This window comes from Mus caroli, chromosome 3 (genome assembly GCF_900094665.2).
Source record: "Mus caroli chromosome 3, CAROLI_EIJ_v1.1, whole genome shotgun sequence".
NCBI lineage: Eukaryota > Metazoa > Chordata > Mammalia > Rodentia > Muridae > Mus > Mus caroli.
In genome coordinates this window covers 1,653,570-1,679,308 of record NC_034572.1, presented here as the reverse complement: position 1 = coordinate 1,679,308, position 25,739 = coordinate 1,653,570, and the positions used below count along the sequence as shown (strand labels likewise).

General features: G+C 37.4%; 1 protein-coding gene across 4 annotated transcripts in view; it reads right to left on the bottom strand.

Moving 5' to 3' along the window:
• Nucleotides 1-25,739, bottom strand: part of Zfhx4 (zinc finger homeobox 4) — a 199,735-nt gene that overhangs the window by 170,576 nt on the left and 3,420 nt on the right. For 2 of the 4 annotated variants that reach the window (XM_021158463.1, XM_029474929.1), the window contains exons 2-3: nt 3,264-5,893; nt 1,917-2,419 (exon numbers count right to left, since the gene is read on the bottom strand). In XM_021158463.1, the coding sequence (XP_021014122.1) occupies nt 1,917-2,419; nt 3,264-5,847 (3,087 nt within the window). In that variant the 5' untranslated portion in view covers nt 5,848-5,893. Of the gene's footprint in view, nt 1-1,916; nt 2,420-3,263; nt 5,894-25,431; nt 25,525-25,739 lie in introns of those variants that run through there. The other 2 variants (XM_029474930.1, XM_021158465.1) reach the window with 2 other exon arrangements.

Genomic DNA, 25,739 nt, shown 5'->3' with positions numbered 1-25,739 from the left:
ATCTTTAAGATAGGTATTCATCTTCTGCTTGTGGGATCTAATGTGCTTTGGCATTACAGCTGTCTTTAGAATCAAGTGTTTATCATAATGGGTCTTTATCAATTTGAAGTCACTGTCCAACTATACCTCTAATGTCTCTAACATCGAGACAAACCCTAGAATTTTGAAAATGACCGTGCAGGACTAAGGTGGCCCACACATGCTTATAGAAAGAACTGCATGAATTTATACACACAGGCACACACACACACACACCTATACACATATGAAGAATTGTAAGACGGTTTTATTAAATAACCTATTCTAAGAAAATAAACAACCCTTTCACTAGGTTTCTGCCTGAAAATAATAAAGTAGAATATCTGTACATTTATATCTCTTATGCACAACATATTAATTTAAAGTGTTAGAGGAACAGCATGAATATAAACATAGATCATGAATATTCTATATAGCTCCCAGGGTCTAAATCTATTATTTATACACATTTAATGTTTGTTTTTTTTTCTCCTAGGTATTCTAAAACTTTTAATAGGTCAGATATCAACAGAAAAAAAAGTAGGCAATTGAACAGTTGTCAACTGTTGCTGCAAAACCCATGAATTATAATACAATTAATCCTTTATAGTGTTTTCAATAGCACTGAGGTAGAAGTATTCCATCTTACATTTGGGCCTGCACTCCCCCACAAACAGAGCAGCCCAAATCTAATGCTTTCATTATCGATCCACACAGTGCCAATATAGCAGGAACAAGGTTACAAATCTCACATCAAGACTGTAGGTTTTTGTGCATAGTACATCTATCTAAAATTTAAACGGAAACAACTGAAGTGCACAGCACAAGACCAATCTAAATAAATAATTCCTGAGCCTAACCCAAATGGCCACATCTGCTTTTGTAGTTGTGCTTGCAATTTTAAACATGACTAGAAAATTGTTGGTTGACTCCTGATAGTATAGTTATCACTGATTTCTAGTATAAATCAATAGATAACACTTGCAAAATGGATTTTGTAATCATATTTAGAGCTTGTTACAATAACTAATGGTTTGTAATATTTTCTGAATTTTAATATCCTCTAGACAAAAGAAGATTTTTTTTTTAGTAAGTAACCAAGTTATTCATCATAAAAATAAATGTTCTACAACTGTACAGGAACCAAGAGCATCAAGACAATCCAGTGAACTAACTACAAAAAATAAATTCATCAGACATTAGGGTTATTAGAAAATATCAAGACAAGTTGTGCAATTCATGTTGTTCATTACTTTCAAGTATGAATAATGTCTGCATATTTTTTCTCAGTAAAGATAAAAGAGCACTTGTCATCTTAAGAGCATATTTATGTAGGCTACACCCTTTGGGGAGGAGAGATAATATTACCAGTTGGGAAAGCAATCATGGAAAAGAACCACAAAGTTTTCCTGAAGAGACTTCCAACTGATGCTAAGCAAGAGTGTGTTTATTCTATGTCACCAAGAGTGCACAGACACAAATGTTCTGTTTGGGTCATTCTTGTTTATTACCAAATAAATGATACATTTACAGTGCAGGTCATGCCTGTGTCCTCTGTTCCTTGCACCCATTAACACTTAGTGGTATTTTGGTTTTGTTTTGTAAAAACAATCAATAAAACATAACCTTAAAGTACCATTTTCCTAATGACAATATCCAGAAAATATTTTTTGTTGCAGGAAGCTAAGGAACAATTTATGCCTCTGAGAGAGGTGGAAAAGGGGCAATAAGCAAGCCCCTAGTTTCCACTGGCATGCATTTCATATACCTTTGTGAATGGCAAAAGAAACTGTGCATCTTGATCCTTTCACCTGCCCTCTCCGCTATAGTCTCCAAACTCTGAAATGGTTAATGCTGTTCTCTACTCTGAGCCAATGAAAATGGATGGCATGGCTTACCTTGTAGAGTTTCAGGGCTGCCTCGTGCCTGTGATTGGTAGTATGCAGACGTAATTTATCCACACTGTTGGTGTAGTAGTCACAGGCGTTACACTTTAGGTGAACAGGGTTGCCAATGGCAATGCACTTCAGCCTCCACTCATTGCTTTTGCCCCCTTCCTTGATGTGGGCCACCAGCTGGTATTTCTGCATATGCTTATCAGTCTTGCAGTGGAGCTGGAAGTTGGCTTTGAGCTGTGTGTTGTAGTTGCAGAGCTTGCACTGGTAGATATCTCCAATTACAGCTCTCCATTCCTCTTCAGGGAGAGAGCGCTCGCTGTTCACATGCACACTTAGAGCCTCCAGGCTGTCAGAGGTGAATTTGTTGCAAACAGCACACTGGAATAGCTTCAGCGCCGGGTCACTGATATAAGGTGACAGCTCTCCTGCAGTAAGGAGGGACAGGTCATCACCCATTAGCTGACCACTGGCAAGCCGGATTTCAGGCGGCAGCTCATTATTTACTACAGGGGAAAAATTAAAAGGAAAAATAGAGACTAGAAAACACAGCACACATGAAAGAATGTTAAAGAAAAAAAAAAGTCTTGACAAGGAATGTGCTTTCTCTAGAGCTTAAACTATAAAAAGCTGTAATAGGATTGGATCAGGGTCAATTACAATCTTCCCTTTCAACTTCTAAATTCCCTCAGCAGATAGCTTTAATTACTCCTATCGGGCATGATGTCATCCTGAAATTTGTATTTTCCAGTACAAGAAAGTTGATGAATACTATAACAAAACAGTCACATGTTTGTGATTTAAGAGCCTAGATAGACTTACATAAACATTAATTGTTGTTTCTCAATTTGTCTTACAGCTTGATAGGATTTGCCTGGTTCTGCTCTTGTTGCCTATAATATACTCCCAAATACCTGGATAAGGTAATGGGATTGTTGTTGGATTAATTATGAGCAATTACAGCCATTCAAATAGTTTTCGAAAATATGTAAATAAAATCATGATGGTTTGTATTTGACTTCTTGGGGAGTAATCACCCAAAGTAAACCTGCAAATTCCATCAAATGTGTGGCTAATGATGGTAAACAAGGTATTTAAATGAGCATTTTTTAATGGACCTATCAAATGTGGACAAAATTTAACTTCTTATATGCTGTCACTAATTTCTCACCTCTTTACTCTCTAGATTTAACTTAGCTTCAAAGTAATGTGCCTGTTTGCAGTTTGCCTACACAGTTTAAGAGAAAGCCCTTTCTAGTGAACAGTCCCAGTTTGTCAGTGCTCTCCTACAAGAGATCAAGTGAAAATATGATTCAAAATGGACAATAGTGCAGAACAGAAAATACTAACCAAGTCCTGGTGCCAGAGCCGCTGCTGTGGCTGAGTCGAACTGGAAAGGGTTAATCAGGAGCTGAGACTCTGCAGGATTTTCCAGCTTCATTCCTGTCAGGCCAATGTTCTGAGCCAGATAGTACTGGTAGAGCTCAGCCTCAGCTGGGGCAAGGCCCAGGTGCAGATTGTGCTGAATCTGTTTCATGTTCTGCTGTAGAAGCATCATGTTGTGCATGTGCTTCTCACTGGTCATGTGAATCCGGAGGTTCCTCGCCACGTTGGTTTCATAGTCACACACTTCACACCGCCAGGTGGGTTTCTGTTTGGGTTTGGATGGGGAGGGTGTTCCACAGCCACTGAGGCTAGTGTTGGGGGCTGGAGCAGAGTGGCCAAACACCTGCTCGCCATTGCCATTTTGAAGATTCTGAACATTGTTCAGGTGCTTGTCTGACTGCATATGAATACTGAGGTTGCCTTTGGTAGTGGTAGAGTAGTTACAAACCTCACAACGGAAGGGTTTATAGCCACACGTGTAACTCTCTCCCCGGGCAAGCCTGGGATGAGGTTGTCCAGTCTTACAATAAACACAAGAGCCACCTGGCTCTGGGTGCTTCTCCTTCATATGGGCCTCCAGAGTCTGCTGATATTTGTAGTGCCAGTTACATTTGGGACACTTTAGGGTTTTACATGAGTTCCTTGAGTGCATCATAGTCATGTGACCACCAAGAGACCTTGAAGACCCCAAAACTGTGTCACATTTTGGACACTCAATGCCATTGCCTGGGGAGCCATCTCCTCCAGGACCTGGTGTACCAGGTGTGCTCGGGGTGAAGCCATGCTGGTGTGTTGTTGAACTGTCCTCGTCACCCCGGTTCGTTTCACTAGGAGCTGCTGTGGTGCCATCTCTACTGATACTTCCGTCTGCAAAGTCTTTGCCACCAATGCTATAGCTATTAGTAACATTGCCACTGCTTCTTCCAGCAGCGGCAGCCTGTTTTTTCTTCTCAGTGTCTTCAGCAATAGTCCCCGAGGAGGACGAGGTACCTTTTTCAATAAATTTTAGCACACTGGATGATAAAGGAGAAATGCTTTGGTTTAAGAGAGGGAAATCTTTATTACCAATACTATCTGTGAGTTCGCCTAATACTTCCTCGTCATCGAGTTCATTGGAATATTCATCCTCTTCATCCTCATCTCCCGGCTCAGTGGGTTCACTTTTGACGGGGCACCCCACATTCGGGTGTAACATGGTACTTTCTTTTGGCCTTTCACAGTTGTTCTCTTGGTCTTTGCTCTCTGACATCTTGCTAGACTCAGATGATAAGTGGCTGAGGGAGACAGAGGTAATTGGGGTGTTTACTACTAAACTAGACAGCCCCCCCAGGTTCACTTCAGCCTTTGGCATGTGGGTGATCCCCAGCGGCTGTTCTGCTGAGCTGGAAGGGCTTGCGCTTCCCTTCAAGAAGGCAAAGCCAGCCTGCAAAGAGTCACCGTTTTCAACATGAAAAGCGCTCCATAAACCGCGGAAGGTTGGATCAGGTCCTATGAGGTTTGTAGTAGAAAAATTGGGATAAACAGAAGTGGATTTTTTTGGTTCCAGAAAGCTTATAAGAGGTTCTTTGTCTTTGCCAATCCCCTGTATTATGGCGGAGACGCATTTATTACTGAGGAGCCTCTGCTCCTCATCATTGAGAGTCATCCGATGATCATGTACAGCATGGGTTACAAATGACCTGATATAGCCAAAAGACAATTTGCACAAGAAACACATTAAAACAGGTTTCCTCTTCCCATCACTAACACAACCATCGAATTTGGACAAGTCCACATTGTTAGGGACATCTTTGGACACACAGGAGTTTTTGGCTGAGCCATCACTGGTTAGATAGTCTTTCTCTCTCTTGTGTCGGAGATCATAGACACGGAAACTGTGCAACACAGGACCAACTCCTGCTAATGCTGAGGTATTTGGGAAAGCCGGATCGGCTGTAAATGGTTTCCCGAGGGATGAAGCAATATGAAAAGTGTTGATGATCTGTGGGTAGAATGACACAGGGGCCGAAGAAGACGGATCACTCTTCTCTCCAGCAGATGCCAGGGAGTCCAGAAACATTGCTGTTGAAAAGAGTTTGCTGTTTGCCCCAGTCTGTGCATTCTGTCCACTTTCTTTGGAGTCCTCAATTATATAAGCTGATCCATCAGGCTGGTAAACTATCTCCCCTGTTAAGTTTTCCACATCACTGTCCTCTAACTCGCTGGTCTCACTCTCGTCATCCTTCAGGACAGGAAGGCGGGCATTAGGGCAGTGGTGTTCCATATATTTCTGTAAACTGGGAAAAGAAGTGGCACATTCGTTGCAGGGTATCTCCTTTGCTGAGGTGACCTGAGTGGCAGCTGCATTCTCAATGCTGAAACCCAGCAAGACTTCACTTTTGCGCTCATCCGTTTTCAGGTTGTCATGTGAGGAGCTGTTTTCCCTGTCAGGCTCTATCCCTGCAACTTTCTCTGGCACCTCATTATCAAGTTGTGTCATTCCACATAGCTTTGATGTGCTCTGCCCATTTTCCTGCCTTGAGATAGGAGGAGAGTCACAGGTTTCCATGGCAATTGCTACATGGGGATCTCATTTCATCCAGCCTGTCAGGGACCTGGATAAAAAATAAGGTGAGAGAAGCCATTTTTATTAAATAATGACACAGCTCACTAATAGCCCATCACTAATTCACAGCTCCTGTAAACTTGACTATCTAAAAAGTTGAGGGGAAAAATGTAAAGCCATCACACCTATCTATTTCAGGCAGACTTTATGTAAATGTAACAAACTAATGTAGATAGCTCTCACAGGCATTCTTACTAAAATTGCTTAGATGTTTTTGAAACCACTCTGAGTATAGACATGAAACCCAAATTTGTCACAGAAATCCTGGTATTTTTTTCATTGTGTTTTTGAAAAAGATATGCATCAGATATACAGGCCTTTAAATCCAGACTATTCTAGTAAAATGTAAAGAACTTTCATATGAAACAGTAATAATAGATATATAGTAATAATAGATATACAGATGATCATTGTTGTTTGTTTGTTTGTTTGATTGTTTTTTATTTTCCTTTTCTCTATTAGGCAGTAACCAGAGAGGGGAGGTGGGCATGAGAGAGAAACCAACAATAAAAGAATCTTAATATGGTAAATACTGAAGTCCCAGGCTGGGCAGGCCAGACACTTCTCTGGTTTTCATTTGGACAGTAAATCAGTTCATTCCAAATCTTCCCTGTGCAGAGGGTCTCAGCAGGTACCTGGCTGGCCCTGACTAAGCACCAATCACTATTCTTCCCCACACTTCAGGCACCTAAATGGGCAACAGAACATATATTAATATTTACTGCGGCCAGTCCATCATCCTAGGGGACAACCACGTTCTCTCATTTTGTTTTTAACTGCAATGTGTAATGAATACCATTTCAAATACCGTTTGATGTTATCAGTCCTGGTGAGCTGTCTCCTTAGTGCCTCACCAACATTTCCCCTGGCTTAGTGAATCTTACACAAGCACTCTAGATGAAAATCCTTCAATATTTTTAAAACTTAGGTCATATACTTCTTTTGTTTCAGAAAAGAGTCACCCAATCAAACCCTGATCTGTTTCTAATGTAAAGGTAAAACACCAAGAGAAAGTTAAACATATACAAATTGAATGTGTGTTCTTCTATGTGTGTGTGCATTCACGGCATGTGGGTGTGCTCGTATACAAACTCCAGACTCTATTAGTGAAGTCTGATTTCAGCTGAGCCTCTCTGAGACCCTGCAGCGCAGATCCCTGTACACAACAGCTGAGTGATGTGAAACTTTGGTGTTCATTTTCAACCTATGACATAGACACTGTCTTGCTTTTATGAAACAAGTAAGCAAACTTCTCTCAAATCTTAGAATTGAAGAGACCCATAACTTCAAGGCTGACAGACCCTTATTTTAAAAGAATCCATGTTTTTACATATTGTGACAGTTTCAGAAAAAAAGAAAAAGAAAATTGGGTATTCTACATTACATTGCAAATTACAGCTGTTATAGATATTCTGAATCTCTGCCCCTGACAATTCTCCCACCTCTGCATGCTGATACAGCATGCACAGTATCTAAGAGCTATAAAGAAAAGAAAAGGTTGGCTTCACCAATATTATGGTGTATCTTAGTAACCTTAACTTAGTAATCTTAACTTTTAAGAAGTTTGTTTAAAAAGTAGACTTCATTGAAGATCACAGGCATGCTAAATATTAAGACCATGTCAGTAATGCTCTTACTGTAACCAAATCTAATTTTGTTTACCAAATCAGCTAGTAAATGATCAATTTATAACATACTGAAAGATCATCATAGATTATTGACAAAATCAAAATTCGTTTTGGTATCAGAAACAGTTAAAATGACACTCTAATTGCCAATGGGGCAAACAACACCAAGCTTAGTGTATAATTTTAATCATGAATGAGCTGAAGGTTAATAATCTTCATGGAATGCATGGGGTTTTTTAAATCTCTGAAATAATTTGATCACAATAAGCATAAAAAGCTAATAATTTTCTAATTAGTCCACAAACAATGTTTACTTTTGCATGTGCTGATTCTGCATAATGTATATATTTGAAAGGCAGACAAAAGGCCTAAAATACAATACATTGCTAAACTGACCTGAAATACAGGTGGAAGGGAGGCAGAGGCAAGATATTTGGGATGAAAACAATGATACTATTTAATTAATAGATTAAACAGGAAGTTCTAGGAACCTGGATCATACTTCCTGTCAATGATCAGACAGATCAGTTTATACATATATCTAATGTGAGACTGATGGTCTGTACTACAGAGAGTAAGACAATCTACTAAGCATACATCAGACTTACAAATTTCTGAGCTATAATAATAATACTATCTATTATATTAATAATAAAATTATCATTGCTATCACTTTTATTTTTATCCTTACCATAGTTTTTGCCTCACAATAAAGCATATGCAGGATTATTATATAGGTTCTGAATGTACTACCTCACAGAAGTTATATGGAAGGTACAGTCTAACACCGGGACTTGATGACACATAAGCTCTACAATATTTCTATAGTATTTACTATCTCTAAAGTATTTCATTTCAGTATTTCTCTACATAGCATAGATCCTATTATTTTCATTTTACATTAAAAGAGGCAAAACTTATGGAAACTATGTTAAAGGAATTCATATGAGAAAATTGTACAAAACTTTTATATAATTTTACATAAAAGTGCCTACCAATTTTATCTCAAGAAGACACACATTCATCAGAAACGAGGTCAAACACGTAAGTCTTCTATACAATTACAATTACATTTCACTCTAAAACCACCAACAAGGAAACTGCTTAAAATGGCATACATAGTAACACATTGCCTAATTTTAATATTTTTACGTAGCTATTGACTTTAACCATAGCAATGTTTGGCAGCGTATTCTGATGGAACCCTTTCTTCTGTGTGGTTAAAAAGATTCTCAAATTAGTATTTTCCATGGCATTAAAATATGATGCCAAGTGATTCACTCTCATCATTGCCAAATGAAGCTTTTTTTTTTTAACTGATAGATCTCCATATAGAAAGCTTATACTAGTTTTGTAAAAACCCCAGTATGAAAACTATCTACTGCCAAATATCCCATTTTAAAAAATTACAAAAGTCCTCAGGAAATTCCTTAGAGATACCTGTTCTAACTTTTATGCTAAATTCAGAGCAATACATACCTGCTGGTCTGCTTAGAGTACGTGTACAAATTTTTTGCTATTCGCTATTCTCGGGAATTTGCAAGATCAGTGACTTTGATCCTGTCAAATCGCTTTTCAGAAGCAGCAGAAAATATGCAGAAAAGCCCCCCCCCCCAGCTCCCTTGCTTGCCTTCTGCTTTGCTTTCCTCTGTAGTCACTGCTGCCTAAACTCTGCTCTGCTAAACGGTCAAACCCACCTAAGAGGAGCCCTTCTAATAAAGGGGAGTGTTTCTGCAGGAAAATGCCTTTGTAGTCAGCACTCAGAGGTCCCATTAGAACCCAAAATCAGAGGCCAGTTTTGCCTCTGCTTTTTAATTGAGGCTGCCCCAGCCCTCTTCAATGGTCCAGTGAGACAGTGTTTGTGAAATGATTAAAAAGAACGCGATCTGATCAAGAGGCCAGAATAATGGGGAAAGAATGCTAGGTTGGCCACTCTGCTAAGTGCTGGGAAAGAAGACCAAGGCACTCCCTCCTCCATTGTTTTTATTCTCCTCTGCCCTCTGCTCTCTGCTAAAACTCTGGGTCTTTATTTACTCTATCTGAAATAAGTTAAAAGTTGTCTGCTCATAAGTGAATTTGGTAAAAACTTTACAAAAAAAAAAAGAAAAGAAAGAAAGAAAGAAAAAGAAAAGAGAAAAAGAAAAGAAAGAAAGAAAGAAAATAAATAAAAATTCTTGAATTATATCAAGTTTCCAAAAGGTCATCACTGTCTCTGCTGTGGCCTTTTCCCCATTCCAAATCCTCTATCAATATGTCATAGTGAGTTAGGCAAAGACAAAAGAGAGGCGCAGTGTGAAAACGGCACATATATCTAATCCTGACAAAGCAGTGAATAGGCCTTCACAAGTGTAATTATACTTGTTTATTTGTTGCCACGTACAGAGAACTGATGAAAAAATCCATCAAAGTGGTATTATGCAGACACCAAGAGCTTCTTTTCTTTGCTTGCTAATGCCACATTGAGGCTTAAATTCCTTATTGTTGAATTCAGAAGAAAGAAAAAAGATTTTTGGCCGGATTTTTTTTTCATCAGTTGCTGACAGATCTTTTGTGTGCTGGGCTGTATTAGTTCACACTGCTACCTCATTTTTATCCATGCTGGAATTCATAATTACAAACTACTGTATTGGAACTTAAACAGGGTGTGGCTCACTGACCACAGGAAGGAGGTAGTCCTTTGCTCATAGCCTCATTGTGATATATCAAGACACAGGTTGGTTCCAGGATGGGAGCCCTAATTCTATCAGAAGACACATTTGACCTCAAGCCTTGAAGATGCTTCCCTTCAAGGGAATTTACGACAACTTGTTTATTTTAATCAGACATATAGTATCTCATAGAAAAAATTGCATAATTTTCAGTATTAAAAATGTTAGCAACGAGGACGACAAACGATTGAAAATACTAAGTAAGAAAGGTTTCAAACCCAACTATTAAGGGCCATTATGTTCCAGCAGACACTAAATCAAGGAACTTAACAAAAGCACATTTTTAGAGGTGGGGTGGGGAATTCAAGTTAGCTTTTATTTTTCCTTCCAGGACAGAAATATATCAAAGTAAAGGCAATCTCCATAGTTAATGTTTGTGAGCTTTACAATTTAAAACAGAAAAGCTGTAATTTTTCTTTGCTGGCAATCTGGAAACACTCTGGAGTTAATTACAGCTGATTCAGAGTGAACCACACAAACAAAGACCAGTCTATGTCCAGACAATTATACTGCATTAACCAGCTTAGAGCTTCCTGCTGATGTTCCAGGGCTCTTCTGTTACACCCTTCTACCTTCCCAGCACGAGAGAGAATGCTTCTGCAAGAAGGAATTAATGAAGCGAACTGCAAAAGAATGTGTGACGACCTCTCCTGACACGGCAAAAACTTTCCACCCATGTCATGACAAAGGGGAGAAGGTAATTAAGTTTGAATAGAAGGATGTAACCAAATATATTCAGCATTTAGAACAAGCACATTTTTAAGAAGGGAAAGTTTAGAAAGGCAAGTATGTCTATGTGAGTCAACTAAGTATTTTCTCCTTGATTCCCTCTCATTTTTCTCATTAAAATCTAAGTTAGTGATTCAAGGCAGATTGGTTTCCTTCTCTATAAATAGTACTCTTGTGCTTGAAGCATCATCTTCTCCATCTTTGATTTTTTTCCTTCCCTTCTTTCTTAGTCTCCTTTCTCCTTCACTCTTAGATGACTAAATCTACATGGAAGTTATATGATAATTACATAGCATTAAACATATGTGCTGTGGAGCAAATGAGGAGAGGCATACTTTTCCACTAAGTCCAATAGTTCTTAATTAGATTACTTGTGAGAAATGGAAATTTTACTCAGTTTTCTTTACAACTTTAATTAAACTCCAGCTACTTTGCTTACAGAGGAATCAATAGTCTCTCTTTAACCAAATTATGCTATTATAAGACTCATTTTATTTGTTTGCTTCAGGAAGATTTCATAATCCGTAGGCAAGATGGATCCAACACTAGCTACCTCTGGAAACAAACTTGGATAATTTCTACCAATTGAGTTGATTTCTAATTTTCTTATTCATTCTAATTGAAAATGAATAGTTTGCACTGGTGTGAGGCAAGGACAAAGACTGCAGCTATGTTCTGTGCCTTTTTCTGGTTTTCTCGTTGAGACTGCTTTGTTACTATTCCAACTGACACTCAGTCTTTGTGTGACTGCTTCATCACGGGGTAAGTATTACAGCTAAAATATTACTAGAAAGCTGGTGTTTGCCAATACTCAAACTACACTTTTTTCATCATCTAGAGAGAATAAAAGTATCAAATGATGGCAATGACCCAATCATACTTATGTGTCCATCACCTCCCTCTTTTCTTCTTGTCAAAAGTAAAGCTAGCCTCAAATGATCTTCTGGATATCTCTTCCCCAAATAATATGTAAGTCTAAAACTCAGCGGGGGCATGCATTAAAATATATTCAAATATATTCCCTGCAAGGTCTTCAAGATTTTGTAAATCACTTTAAAGTTCAAGGCCTCATAATGGGAGGACCAATTGGTCTTCCTTCTCCAGTCCCTTCTGGATGCTCCTATCATATTTGAAAGTTCAAGTGCATAACACTTAAGTATGAAGCTATAACATGTAATCCTTTCAGCTTCCTTGGGGGAAACATGGACTTTTCAATCATGTCTTGGAAATGTAAAAATCAAAGTTGCCGTGTCTTTCCTGCACCTATACTGTCCATCTTTAAAATGTGATTGAATAACAACTCTCAACCAATGCTAATAATCACAGGAATATTTAAAATTAATCCTAATTGACACATGTAGTGTATGTTTGAATACAAAACATTTGGTATCAAGAGATTTACTGCCTTAGCAACAACCATCACACACATTATCACACATGGTAAGATTACAATATGTTCTAATGCATGCCTGTGATTCACTTCCTGTCACATGTGTAATCACAAACACAGTGTGGTAAGAATATGTTCCAAGGCAAGGTCATAACCTTCTTTATCCAGTCACATATAAAAAAAAAAAAAAAACCTGAGGTACTAACAACTGAGTATTTAAAGGGTAAAATAATTTTATGACTATTTATGTTCCACTGTTCCCATCAACATAACAATAAATACATTAGTGTTAAATATATTAGAAAGTCATTTCTTGCAGGCTACACCTACTATAATTACCTTTATAAAACTAATCACAAGTCAAGTATTCCAGCAACCATTCCTATTCCCTGAGCTATGACTTTAATATTTTTACATAATTTCTCATAGTTTGAACAAAGAAAATTACATGTATAATTTTTAAAATCCCTACAAAGTGGCTCTATATACTATTCTTAGAGTCTACCAAATGTATCTGTTTTTATATGCTATGTAAATATTTTAAATTACTTTATATTTTAAAAAAAACACATTCAGACTAACATAATAGGAAACATAAGTGGAATGCCAAGTGTTCTTCCGGATGAAAACTTGGCAAATTTATGTTTGATCACTAAGAATAATAGGTTACTTTATTTCTATTATGAAGACTCTTTTGTCTGTGATCTCAATCGCTTTCTCCATCTCTCCCTGTTTCTTTCCCCTAAAAGTTAATTTTACTGATGCCCATCAGTGAAGTGAGCAATTCAGTAATTAACTTTTGTGTTTTAAATCTATGAAATTTAATTAGATTTCATTATAAACAAACAAATGTCAACCATAATTATAAGCTCCTTCGTTTACCCACATATTATCCCCTTTCAAACAAACTTGATGTCAGACAAATTAAAATCAAGCAACCAGCAATTTTGAGTTGAATTTTACATGATCTGCTGGTAACCTGATTACTTTAACTTCAATATCATTACAGAAAGAGTATTTCAGGAAAAATAATTACAAGAATTCCAACAGGAGACAAGCTTAATGATATTGATTCAAAAGATGCATGTTCCCAGGATCATGTTGAAGAAATAATGTTATCTCAAATCTACAGTTTCTATTAAAATAAAATTGTTCTGCTTAAAAAGAAGCAATTTAAGATTAGTGTCCAAAGAACTAGAGATATAAAACTAACTAAAGACTTTTCTGGCCCCAGTTATTTTATACTTTTAGTAGAAAAGTATTAGCATGGCACAACTACAAGACATAAGGTTTGCAGGTTTATTTACTGACTGGTGTATCTATTAGGACTAAGGACAAGTGAAGCTGTCAGGACATAATGAAGGTAAATGATTAGTTAGCACCAAGCCTGAACTCTTCTTCAATGCAATAAGAGTTAATTAAAGTTTACCATTAAACATCAACCAAAGCAGAATGTTGATCAGGTTTCAGCATTAAGTGCAAACAGACAATAGTTGGCAGCAATTAGTGAGGCTATCAAATGACATGCAATGATAATTATACATTTAAAACAGCTAAAGAGCTAGGAGCGAAAGTAATCAGACTCTGTGAAGACAAATAGTCAAAGGGCAGGAAACAGGTATCCGATTATTTCACTTTAGCACTGTAAATCAATAGAATGAAACAAGAAGGGGTTGTCTAGATACATTAACTGAAAGAGAACAGTTAGGTGGATCCAAAATGGAATAAACCTGCTAATATTGGTCTATCAAAGATAGACTCAGGTATGGAAAGAAAATCTGTTACTTTCCAATTAATGTTTAGAATGAAATCTATGTAAAGAGAATTTAGCATCTTGGTTTTGTGTAAATTCAACAAGGTAACAAGTATGGCTTTGCCATAATTGTTATTGAAATTAAGTACTAAAGTCCACTGTAATGTGAAAAGCATTTCAAACCTGAATATTACCTCTGTAGATGCAAATACTGTTCTCTACGTAGGTTTTAGATAGAAGCAAAAATTGAAACTTTTTTAATGCAGCTAAATTTAATGTCCAGATGTTGGGCATATATATTCATGTTCAGTATATGTACACATGTTTAGCATATGACAAGCAAATTTTACAATTAATACTATCTCAAGCCTGTAGCTTCAGTTTGGCTTAAATCATTAATCCCCCACACAACATATACCTTTGAAATTCCATAGTTTTCCAGCTGCAGTCTAAAATGCATATTGAGAACTGTGTCCATTCTTACATTTCCTCCCCCATTTCACCAACTCCTTCTGTTATCCTCAGGATTTGTACATAGTGTTGTCTAATCCAAATCTTTCCCTGGAGCTAAATCCAAGTCATTGCTGGCTCCCAGTACAAAAATGTGTCTCTGCAAAGCCCTTTTGTTCCTTCTGTGCTCGTACACTCATTGGTCTTGACATCTTCACTCCAGACATGACAAACAAGCTGATGCCTCTGATGTGACTGCACAGCTTTATCTACTGATACATCATTAACTCTCATCACCATCCTTAATATGGCTCTTCTAGGTTCCTGCAATGTATTGTGAAAGTTTGGAGAAAGAATGTGTGTGTGTGTGTGTATAAATGTGTGCTCTGTATGTAATAAGAAACCAACTCCATTCAAAGAGAAAAGAGAAGTGAGTGGGAACTGGATTTGAAGTAGGGAAACTCTAGAGTAAACTGTAAGTCACCACTAAATCTCTGGCTAGTGCACACTGTCTTTTAAATGTCTTTCCTGCACTCTCAACATGAGCATCTGGAGAAGAGCATCACTTATGAGGTAATAGAAATGAAGCTCGTCAAATAAGTATGGCTAACCAGTGGATGGGAAGCCTTGTTCTTCAGCCCTGCTTCACCCTGACCCTAGTTTACTCTTACTCTCCTGGTATGAATTCTCTGTTTACTTCAGCAGGGGGGAGGGCTATCAAAACCAGTTTTATTTTGATATTGTCATATTTTTATTAGAATTTTAAATCATTTTTCCAATTATTATTCAATGTGAAACTCTTTAGGCTAATTGAATGTCAAACCTTTGATTTAGCATAACCACTTCCACCCCTCAAACTACAGGCTGAGTAAGATCCAGGTGCAAGTTCTTGATGCATACACTCTAAGTACATACAGGAGGTTCTTCTTCTAACTTCTTTTCTCAAATCCTCTGAGAAGACACCGCCAATCTTATGCAATGCTTCCCTAACAGATCCTAAGAAAGTTGGTCGGACTTTGAGGTAAAGTGCGGATCTCTCTTGGACCATGCAAGGATCTCTTTTTTTTTTTTTTTAATATTTTTTTATTACGTATTTTCCTCAATTACATTTCCAATGCTATCCCAAAAGTCCCCCATACCTCCACCCACTTCCCTACCCACCCATTCCCATTCTTTTGGCCCTGGCATTCCCCTGTATTGGGGCATATAAAGTTTGCAAGTCCAATGGGCCTCTCTTTCCAGTGATGGCCGACTAGGCCATGTTTCGATACATATGCAGCTAGAGACAAGAGCTCCGGGGGTACTGGTTAGTTCATCATGTTGTTCCCCCTATAGGGTTGCAGATCCCTTTAACTCCTTGGGTACTTTCTCTAGCTTCTCCATTGGGAGCCCTGTGATCCATCCAATAGCTGACTGTGAGCATCCACTTCTTATTCTTGATCTTATTGGCATTTGTCCCCTGCTTAGAACAAAAACAAAGCCAAATGCTCATGTGAACTTTATGAATAAGTTAGAAGTAAGCCACTTTAAGTGCTATCCATGATTTCATTGTTGACAGTGAGTACTTGAACATTTTTCTGTAACAAAACCACTTCTAGAAAATCAGAATGATTCCTAACGAAATTACTCCTTGCTTCTTTTAAAGAAGGAAATGCCCCACTCCACTTTTCTTGCAAATGTTTACTGTTTAGACTATTTGGGTCCTATCTCTACTTGACTGGCTTTATAAACCCATCCCAGTTCAATATGAGCTATCAAAACACATAAGACTGAGATCCCTTCAAACCAATGTTTTGCAGTGTGTAGATCAAACCATCTAACCAACAAGCCAACCAAGCATTTTAAACTAGAAACCACAGAGAGAGAGAGAGAGAGAGAGAGAGGCAAATGATTCTCATATTCAGAGCACAGAAGTTTTAGACAGAAGAGTGCTAAACCCCTCAATGTGAAAACGCATGGCAGGGCTCACATTCTTATGCCCCCCCCCCCCCAGCGCGCACACACACCCTGGATCACCTATCTACTCTGAGTTATGTGCTCTTTCTCAGGAATTTCTATGGGCTCCAGTTTCCTTCTCAATTGAAAGGGGAATTGTGCCCTTCTGATGACAGCAATCTTAACATCTAAAACAAAAAGTCATTTATATTGCTCTGTAAGTTTTCTCTAAGGAATTTTCCAGAAAAGAAACAACCAATTTGAATTTGTGCACTTTTTTCAGCACCTTGGTGAGACACATAGCAGAATCTGTTAGTATAATAAACTGAAGATTTCTGTGTGCTTTTAAGAAACACTAATAAGTCACTCAGAAGCTTGGGCACCAAGAAATTGCTAATAATTTACCCATCAATGTGGATACAGTAGTTAAATTGATATGACCACTGCCTCCTTAAAGACTGCAATTTATTTGAATATCTCTCAAGCACATACAATCCAAGGCTACTTATATTTCCATAAAAACAAACAATAATTTTGTTTATAAATGTGTATCAGAGTACAAGATTATTATGAGTTAAATTATTTTAAAAATTGTATCAAAAATAGATTCCAGTTTCTAGATGGTCCAAGAGATTGTATTTATATATTTACTAACTTTTAGGCAAAGGGTCATATTTGAAACTGGATAATCCTCCATTAAATAATGCATTATTGTAAAAAAATGCAAAATTCTGTGATTTGCCCTAAGAATTAATCCAAGTGGATGCTAATAACTTATCTAGAAGATTTCCAAAGATGATTTAATGATTCTGTAGACATTTACATATATTTATACATGAAGATGGATTTTTTTCCTCCAGGCTTATAGGAATTTTGGTTAATAGGACACCATGGAATAGTATGACTTATATTCATTTCATGACATATCAAAATCTCTTAATAACAAATATACAGAAAAATGTTTCTCTGGAAACACTTTGGAAGCACTCTAACTTACAGGCTCTCAAGCAGATTGAGTTCACTGAAAGACTCAAGCATTGTGGTCTCTTCTATTATTGTATTTAATGGACCACCAGTACCCTAAAATTCATGTGAATTGACCAAAGTCTGAATTATTTAAAAACTGCTTCTGCCCTAATTTGCTTCATAGAGAAATGAAAACACAGAAATGCATTAACTATCTAGGAGCTCTCATAGCTGAACCAATGGCAATGGTGGAGTGGGAATCACCTGCCAAGCTAGACCTGCTAAGGAAAACCTGCTGCCTCATCCTATCTCATAGCAGCAATTGGTTGCTCTACACACATTCTTGTAGATATACTTCATCAAACGCTCACCATCTTAATGTTATATTCAATCAAGAGCCTCGGTGACCACATATAGTGTCATTTCAAACTGACATATTTTATAGTTCACAACACTTATATTCAGCAAATCTGGAGACACAGGATAGGAAAACAAAGCTTCCAAAGACTTAAACACTTAGACAAGGTCACAGTCTAAATTAATCAGGTAGCTTATAACTGACAAGATCTGTACCAGTCATTATGTTGCTAAGAAATTAAGTAGACTCTCATGTAAAATTTAAGTGGAAGTAAACAAACTTACTTAAAAGGAAAATGAGCCCAAAGTAAACAGAACAAAAGGGCGGCGGGCTTGAATTATGTATGTTCTTTCTGTACACTATGGTGCCTTGAAAGCTTCACAGCCTTGTCCTCATCTAACTTACACAGAAAGGAAAGTTCCTGCTTGTTCACATCACGTTCATGATTATTTAAAATGCATTTTAAGTCACTGAGGTCATCAGTATTTTTATGAATCATAGACTCTTCTTGGCCATTTAGAGCACCTAGACTAACCTGTTATATAACGCAGAAGTATGTGTAAGAGTTACAGAGCTGGGAGGCTGCCCAAATTCTGATTAGCCCCCTTCTGAAGCAGAAAGTGCATTTTCTCAGAGAAAACATCCCTACTGGACTCCCTTCCAGATTTTTTTTTTTTTTTTGCTTTCCTTTTCAATACCCACAGCCTTGATTTTCATTAATACAACAATCCCTTTCCTGAACATACAAGAGTGAGTACAGACAATGAATGCTGAAATCCAGCTCTTCTCCACACACTTTTCTAGCATTCTGGCCATGTGGATGACTTCTGGATTTAGTTCCAATTTTCAAAGGCTCTAGCTGAACTGAATGGATGGAAGGCTGTTTCATGACTCCAGCATCTTTAGTGTTCTTAGCGGTCTCAATAACTAACTTGCTTTTTTGTACAGTGCTTATTTTCATCAATTCTTAGAAAATGAAGGAAATTTAGCTTGTGGGAGGAAAATTTCACAGTATCTAGGGAGCAAAACAAATCACTCATTTAAGTATAGGACAGGTGCGTGCGTGCGTGCGTGCGTGTGTGTGTGTGTGTGTGTGTGTGTGTGTGTGTGTGTGCATTCATTCATGTGTGTGCATCCTTGCACTCTGAGTGGGCATATGATCAAAGATTGAGCACAAATATATTTCCTAAAACAAAACAAACAAAAAACCCTGTACTGACTGCTTTTGAGTGTGAACTTGACACAGGCTGGAGTTATCAGAGAGAAAGGAGCTTCAGTTGGGGAAATGCCTCCATGAGATCCAGCTGTAAAGCATTTTCTCAATTAATGATCAAGGGGGAGGGCCCCCTGTGGGTGGGACCATCTCTGGGCTGGTAGTCTTGGGTTCTATAAGAAAGCAGGCTAAGCAAGCCAGGAGAAGCAAACCAGTAAAGAACATCCCTCCATGGCCTCTGCATCAGCTCCTGCTTCCTGACCTGCTTGAGTTCCAGTCCTTACTTCCTTTGGTGATGAACAGCAGTTTGGAAGTGTAAGCCGAATAAACCCCTTCCTCCCCAACTTGCTTCTTGGTCATGATATTTGTGCAGGAATAGAAACCCTGACTAAGACAAACCCCTCAGACATTTAATGGACTCAGAAATCTTAAGTATGAATTACATCATTCCTAAATTTATGTGATTTCTTTAAGTGCTACAAATTTAAATTTAGAGAAATAATACAGGTTTCATGAAGGTATTCTGTGAGGAAAGATGAAACTATTAATATTTGTACTTCTTTGGGTTATTCTTCTGAATAGCCAAATTTTAAGATTCTCCAAAATCTTCCTGTTAAAAATTTTATTTGGTCTTTATTTTAAGAATACAAACAAATTGCACACAACAGAGTGTATGTTTTGGTATGTTAATGCTATTATAGCTACGAGTTTCCTTTCTTCTTTAAAGTGAAAGAACTTTATGGACAGTTAAAAATGCATACTTTTAACCCAAAAGTCAATTTTCCCTGGTTTAGTAAATATTCGTACCAAGTAGCAAGGACAAAATGGGGCCCATAAACCTTGTTTTTAGGACTTGTGCTAGAATATATGCCACCCAGTTACCATCATCTGAATATGACTATGTCTCCTGGATAGCCAAGCAGCAGATTTCCCACAAATAAACATGCTAGTAACCCAGCCTCCTGTCTGACTATCCAAGCTTGCTTGGACCATTAGGGCATTCTGACATATGCACTAACTCCAATTCTTAATATTTGTGTATTTATTTTTTTAAATCTCTAGAATGTTGAAGTGGATAATTATATTAGTGATGCCTCTTGCCAAACCTGACTTTAGTGTCAAAGCTATTTTTACATGTCATGCATACAACCAAAAATTCCTCAGTGGCAAGTATTTCATTTCACTCAAAACCCTTTGGGTAAGGGAGTGGAAAACAGCCATTCCTGACCTGAGGATTGTATGTCAAATGGGAAACCATATCATATTTCCAAGGCAGCTTGTGAACCTCTGAAATGAGGGAATTAGCACAATATCAACTCCAACAAGATCTCAAGGAGCACAATCCTAATGCAAGAAAGCAACGCAACTGAGTTCTCATTAAAAGCCCATTTTGTCTTGAGCCATTAAAGACCAGGAGTGAACTAAGATCTTGGTTATGTTGCCAGGGATAAGTAAAACAACTGCCAAGAGAAATTGTGCACTTTCAGTTCTCAAATGTGTCCATCTGTTCACATATAAACATATATTCTGCTCTGTCTGATTTTTGCAATCTTAAGAATACCCTAGGCTTTTGCCCATTTCTTAAGACTGCAGACATCACATATGTTACTATTAACCCATGTGAGATCCCCATCCACGGTGGCTGGAATGCTGCCAGTCACAACACATGGTGCCTGCTTAACAATGTCTTAAAATATAAATGAATTTATTTTTTAAATTAACACGTTTTTCTTATGGAAATACTTTAATGAGCCCTTATTCGTGTAAAACATAACCTCCATGTGGATTTCGTTTTTGTTCTTTTAAGACTTTGTTTTTCAAGCATATCATAAAGTTAGTCATCAAAGTTTCTGAAACAACCCAGAATTTCTTGACAAATTTTTAAAAAGACTCCTGTAAAGATGTTGGGTGACTTTATAACAAAGATCAAACACTTTTCCTTTACAATTCACTGTACTCAAGAGGCAACCTGAACACTTGCATTTATAGAAGAACACTTGTCATTTCTCAACTTTCCATATAACCTTTGTAACAGAGTCCCAGCAACTGAACCTAAAAGCTATAAGACAAATGGACATTTTGCTGGCTAGCCACAAAATGGCTAGGATGATATCTGGTGGAATCCTTCAGCTATGCTCTGGGGAAGCCTTATTTGGATAATTTATGCTGACCCCAAATTAGAATGAGCTTCTGTAAAATATATACAGTGATATAACATGCATGCAAATAATGATCATACTGGCACTGATTTACATATATGCTAAAGAACCAACTCTCATCTTCCAAGGAGTCTCAGCACAAAGTATTCTCATTGCCCTAATTATGGGTGAAGAAACTTCATCAAGAGACATGTTTACATTATCAACTGACAACCAATTATAGCTGTAACTAGTGACAAGGAAAAATTCAACTGCAAACTTTCAAGTGAGCATACAGCTTCTCAACATTTTTCAAAAGGCCTACTTAAAACACCCTACAAACTAATCAGACAATTACATTCCAAGCTTTATGAATTAAAGCCTAAGAAGACAACTTTGCATTTTCATCTGCTATCTCTTCCTATTTACAAAAGATGATAGGCCATTTAAAACACTTAACATTACCAAAAGTCAGAATATACGTCTTTGCCTCTAATGAAGTGTTCTGTCAATTGAGGGAGTTATTTCTGATCAATGGGGGTTGGGGGAGTACACTATAAGGTCAATAATTGAATGAACTAAATATTTATGCCATATTACTGGCTCCTCTTAAAATAACTGTTTTTGCAGGAAAGTGCTGGGAATTCTTGACACTCGGTAGTCAGTATCTGGCTCGGCTGGCATGCTGCTTAAAGCCATCTACATACAAGCCTCTGGTGATTGTCTACCTGCTTGTACTATCTTCATCCTTATCTTCCTGAGCATGGTAAAACTCTGCACACTTTGGAAAGTTGCTCAAATCTGACCCACTGCTTATTTGATCCTGTCTTGGAAAACATAACTTTATAGAGAGCAGGACACAGAAATAAAGAAGGAGAAGTCTGCATTTTCATCTTCTTTTCATCTCCCTTTCATTCAGTCAACCATTTGGATCTCTATTCAAAAGAGCTTTTCATTATGCAAAAAAAATGCTAATCCTTTTCCGATATCTTCACACTTATATAAACCCCCATGCCTTCAACTGAAAAGCAATTATATCAGTTTACCTTCCTGTCAAAAACAGGATTAATATTCAAACAACAGAATATGCTTTCTTTGCCTGTCTTTTTGCTTTAGGAAACTAGTAGTTATCAGTGGAGGCATTCTTTGAACAAAACCACATTATTTTAAATATCATTCTGTTAGCCAATGGGTGGGAAAAGGAGAAGGCAGAGCAGAAGAAAAAGTCCTTCAATTACTGCAGAAACTCTTTGTTTTTGTTTTTGTTTTTAGGATAAAGAACTGACCTTGCCTTGCAGATGCCCACAGAGAATAAGACTCACTCTAGTCTATTAATCAGAAACAAATTATGAAAGAATGTAGCTGGACTGGTTGACACTATCCAGTCTTGGGAGACTCAGTAACAGATCAGTAATAATGGGTAATGAACACCCATGGCAAATGGGGCAGAGAAACTATTTATTTGCATATGCAAATTCCCACACAAGGGAAACATGTACAAACAAGTATCATTGTAAGGTGGATTAGGCAAACAAAGATTTCTTTTTAGGACATTCTAAAGTCCAGAACATTAGTCAGCACAATTAAGCCAGTCTCCATGGAGACTAATGAAATTTCACCATGGTATGAGTTAAATTAGATAGCTAGTTATGTGTTTCCACAATCCAACTTGAAATCCATTATTGTTTCAGAACAATATAGCAATTGTGCCTAGCTGATCTTTGCCAGCTCAACAAGCTCCTAAGTTGACAATTTGCATATGTTAATATAATTAAGCACTAATTACATGAAACTTGTACATATTCACATGCACTTTCCCTGGGCACTTCTCAGTTTGAACCATGGCCAAGTCTTTAACCCTTAGAATGTTTTTAGTGAGGGAGGAAAACTGCAAAACAAAACCCAAAAAACCCTACACTGCCTATGGGGACAGCTCCTAGACAGACACAGAAAAGCTCTTCTTTTATGAATACAAGGCCTAACCTGGGTTCTCCTATTTCTAGCAACAATGACAGAAAATATTTTGTGAGTATCCTAGAGATCCAGGAGAAGATGAAGACAGGGCTGTCAGTTAGAATAGTAGCTAAAGGCTCCTAACAAGTGTCTAATACAGGAGAGCAATCACATTCATTTCAATAAATTGTTAAGGAAGATTCTGTACCATTGACACTGTCAAACCTTGGGAAATAAAAATGGTTTGATAACAGTAAAAATAGAAACTAGAGAAGGAAAAAGGAGACAGCAGCAACTAGTGAGCTTTACATAAATACAGTCAGAGGCAATTAAGCAATGTTAATTACTATAACAGCCGTTAATTGAATATAATTAGATATTTTAAGCCACTGAATAAAGTATAGTTAAGATTAATTTTATTGAGATTAATTGTAAATAAGGATAGATTAATTCTGTGTTTTGACAGGCATAAAAAGTAGTTCTGCAAATAGGGCAGGAACATGGCTACCAGCCCAAAAATCATAGATTATTTTAATGTCACACCTCAGATCATCTCCTCAATAAATACTACTTTTTAAACCCAAATAGACAGGAGTCTTTAAGAAAAAACAAAAACAAAAAACAGCTTGCAGAGATTAAAGAGCCTTTTGTCCATTTTCATATGCATTCTTTTTAACAGACTAAATTAGGCGAGTCTGGTATACTTTTTTAGGAAGGAACATTTCACACTGAATGGAAAAAATGTTCTATCACATATGAAATTCTTGCAGCTGTGCAGAACTTTGTCCAGATGGTTTAAGACTATAAAACAGGATCAAATGATAGGCAGTAGGCCTTCTGAAGATTTTATGATAAAGACACAGTCTTTTATTTCAACCTTCCCCTCATTTCTACTTTGTATTTTCCAATCAGTATACATATTTTCAGATGTAACTGTGCTTCTCCAAAAGAGTCCAAAGCCACATTGCTCCTGCTAGAAAGTAAACATGTAGCAGAAAGGAAGGAGACCGCACTTAGTAGAAACCAGCTAATCATTTGGTCAGAAACCTCAATGATAGCTATGAAATCAGTGCATGCAAATGATGACATTTGATTATTACTGTGAGACACAATAATTTCTAAAAGTACTTCTCAGGAAAATGTTGCTACATGAAAACTCTCTTCCTCCAAATACTTTCACACAAGGCTAATTTATGCATAGTGTTTTAGAAAATCAACACAGTCCACAAGAATGCTGAACAAATCACTACTAAGAAAGGGACATCAATTGATTTTGAAATAAATCAATGTGATTAACATAATATTTTTAAAGCAGCAGAATGTATATATCATGCCCAAACACACACACACACACACACACACACATATATATATAGATAGATAGATAGATATTCCCAATATATCTTAGCTCTTAATCAAATGAGGGCTTTATAATACTGACCCTGGCTCCACACTGCCTCACAACTTCTGTAGGGCACCTTTAGTCGTTATAACAAAAACCCTAAAATGGTCTGTGAAACAAGACTACGACAAGCCATTCTGCAGTGAAAGGTTTTAAATCATACAGCCTCTTCTAATAGACTTGAGACTTATTGAGGTAGAAACCATAAAAAATGAAGAAGGGAAATTTAATCCCTGAAATATTGATTTGCACATTAATATCATATAGGCAGAGGGCAATTTGGCTTCGTGGAAATGACACATTGTCGACCCTTGGTGAAGTCAGAGCCAATCTAACTGCTGAACATGTCTGAACCTCAAGAGTTATTAAGGGCTTCCCTTCTTGCCTTTATGACTTTTCTTCAGCCTACCAATGCAATCTTAAATGTATTATCTTTAAGAAATAATTGTAAAACCTCAGGGGTTTTCCAGTTAATGGAAGGGAGACCAAACCACATCAGATTCTGAAATGCAACATTAAACCCTTGCAATCAACAAAACCACCTCAATTCTCATCCATCCAATGCTGGATCTAATATTGTTATTATAGATAATCAGATTTCATTGTGTAAATTTAGGCTCCTGGTCAGAATGGAAGCAGTAAATTCTTCAATATTAAACAGCAATTTTCTCAGTCTCCTTTCTGTTTCCCCTTGCTGTTGCAGCACCTTTAAAATAATCCAACTAGCTCACAATTAATGAAGAGTTGCACTACTCCTGCCAAAAGCTGCAAAACACTGCAATAGAGCCGAATGTGTTGTCTTGTGTTTATTAAGTTAGAAACTTTCACTTCCCAGATCCAGAGCCACTGTCTCTGCCTTATCCCACAGTGGGTGCTGCTGCTGTGACTCACACAGCCAGTTTACCTGACCTTCCTTTGTTCCTTGGGTACATTTCACTTTTCGATTTATGGTGCAACCCTCATATTTCATTGACCCTATCTCCATTGCTATAAAAAAGGAAAACACTCCAATAAGAGTTTACTTTTTAAATACATGAGCAGCCAGCTATTGAATAAACACACAGCGATGCTCTCTGCAGTTTACACCATAAATATTAAAACCATTAAAAACAACTGTTTGACCCTTATGATCCATACACTGAAGCCAGGTGCAAGAGGTTAAAACAGCTGGCTAGCCATCTTTTATTTTTTTGTGTTCCTTCCTGCTGCTTG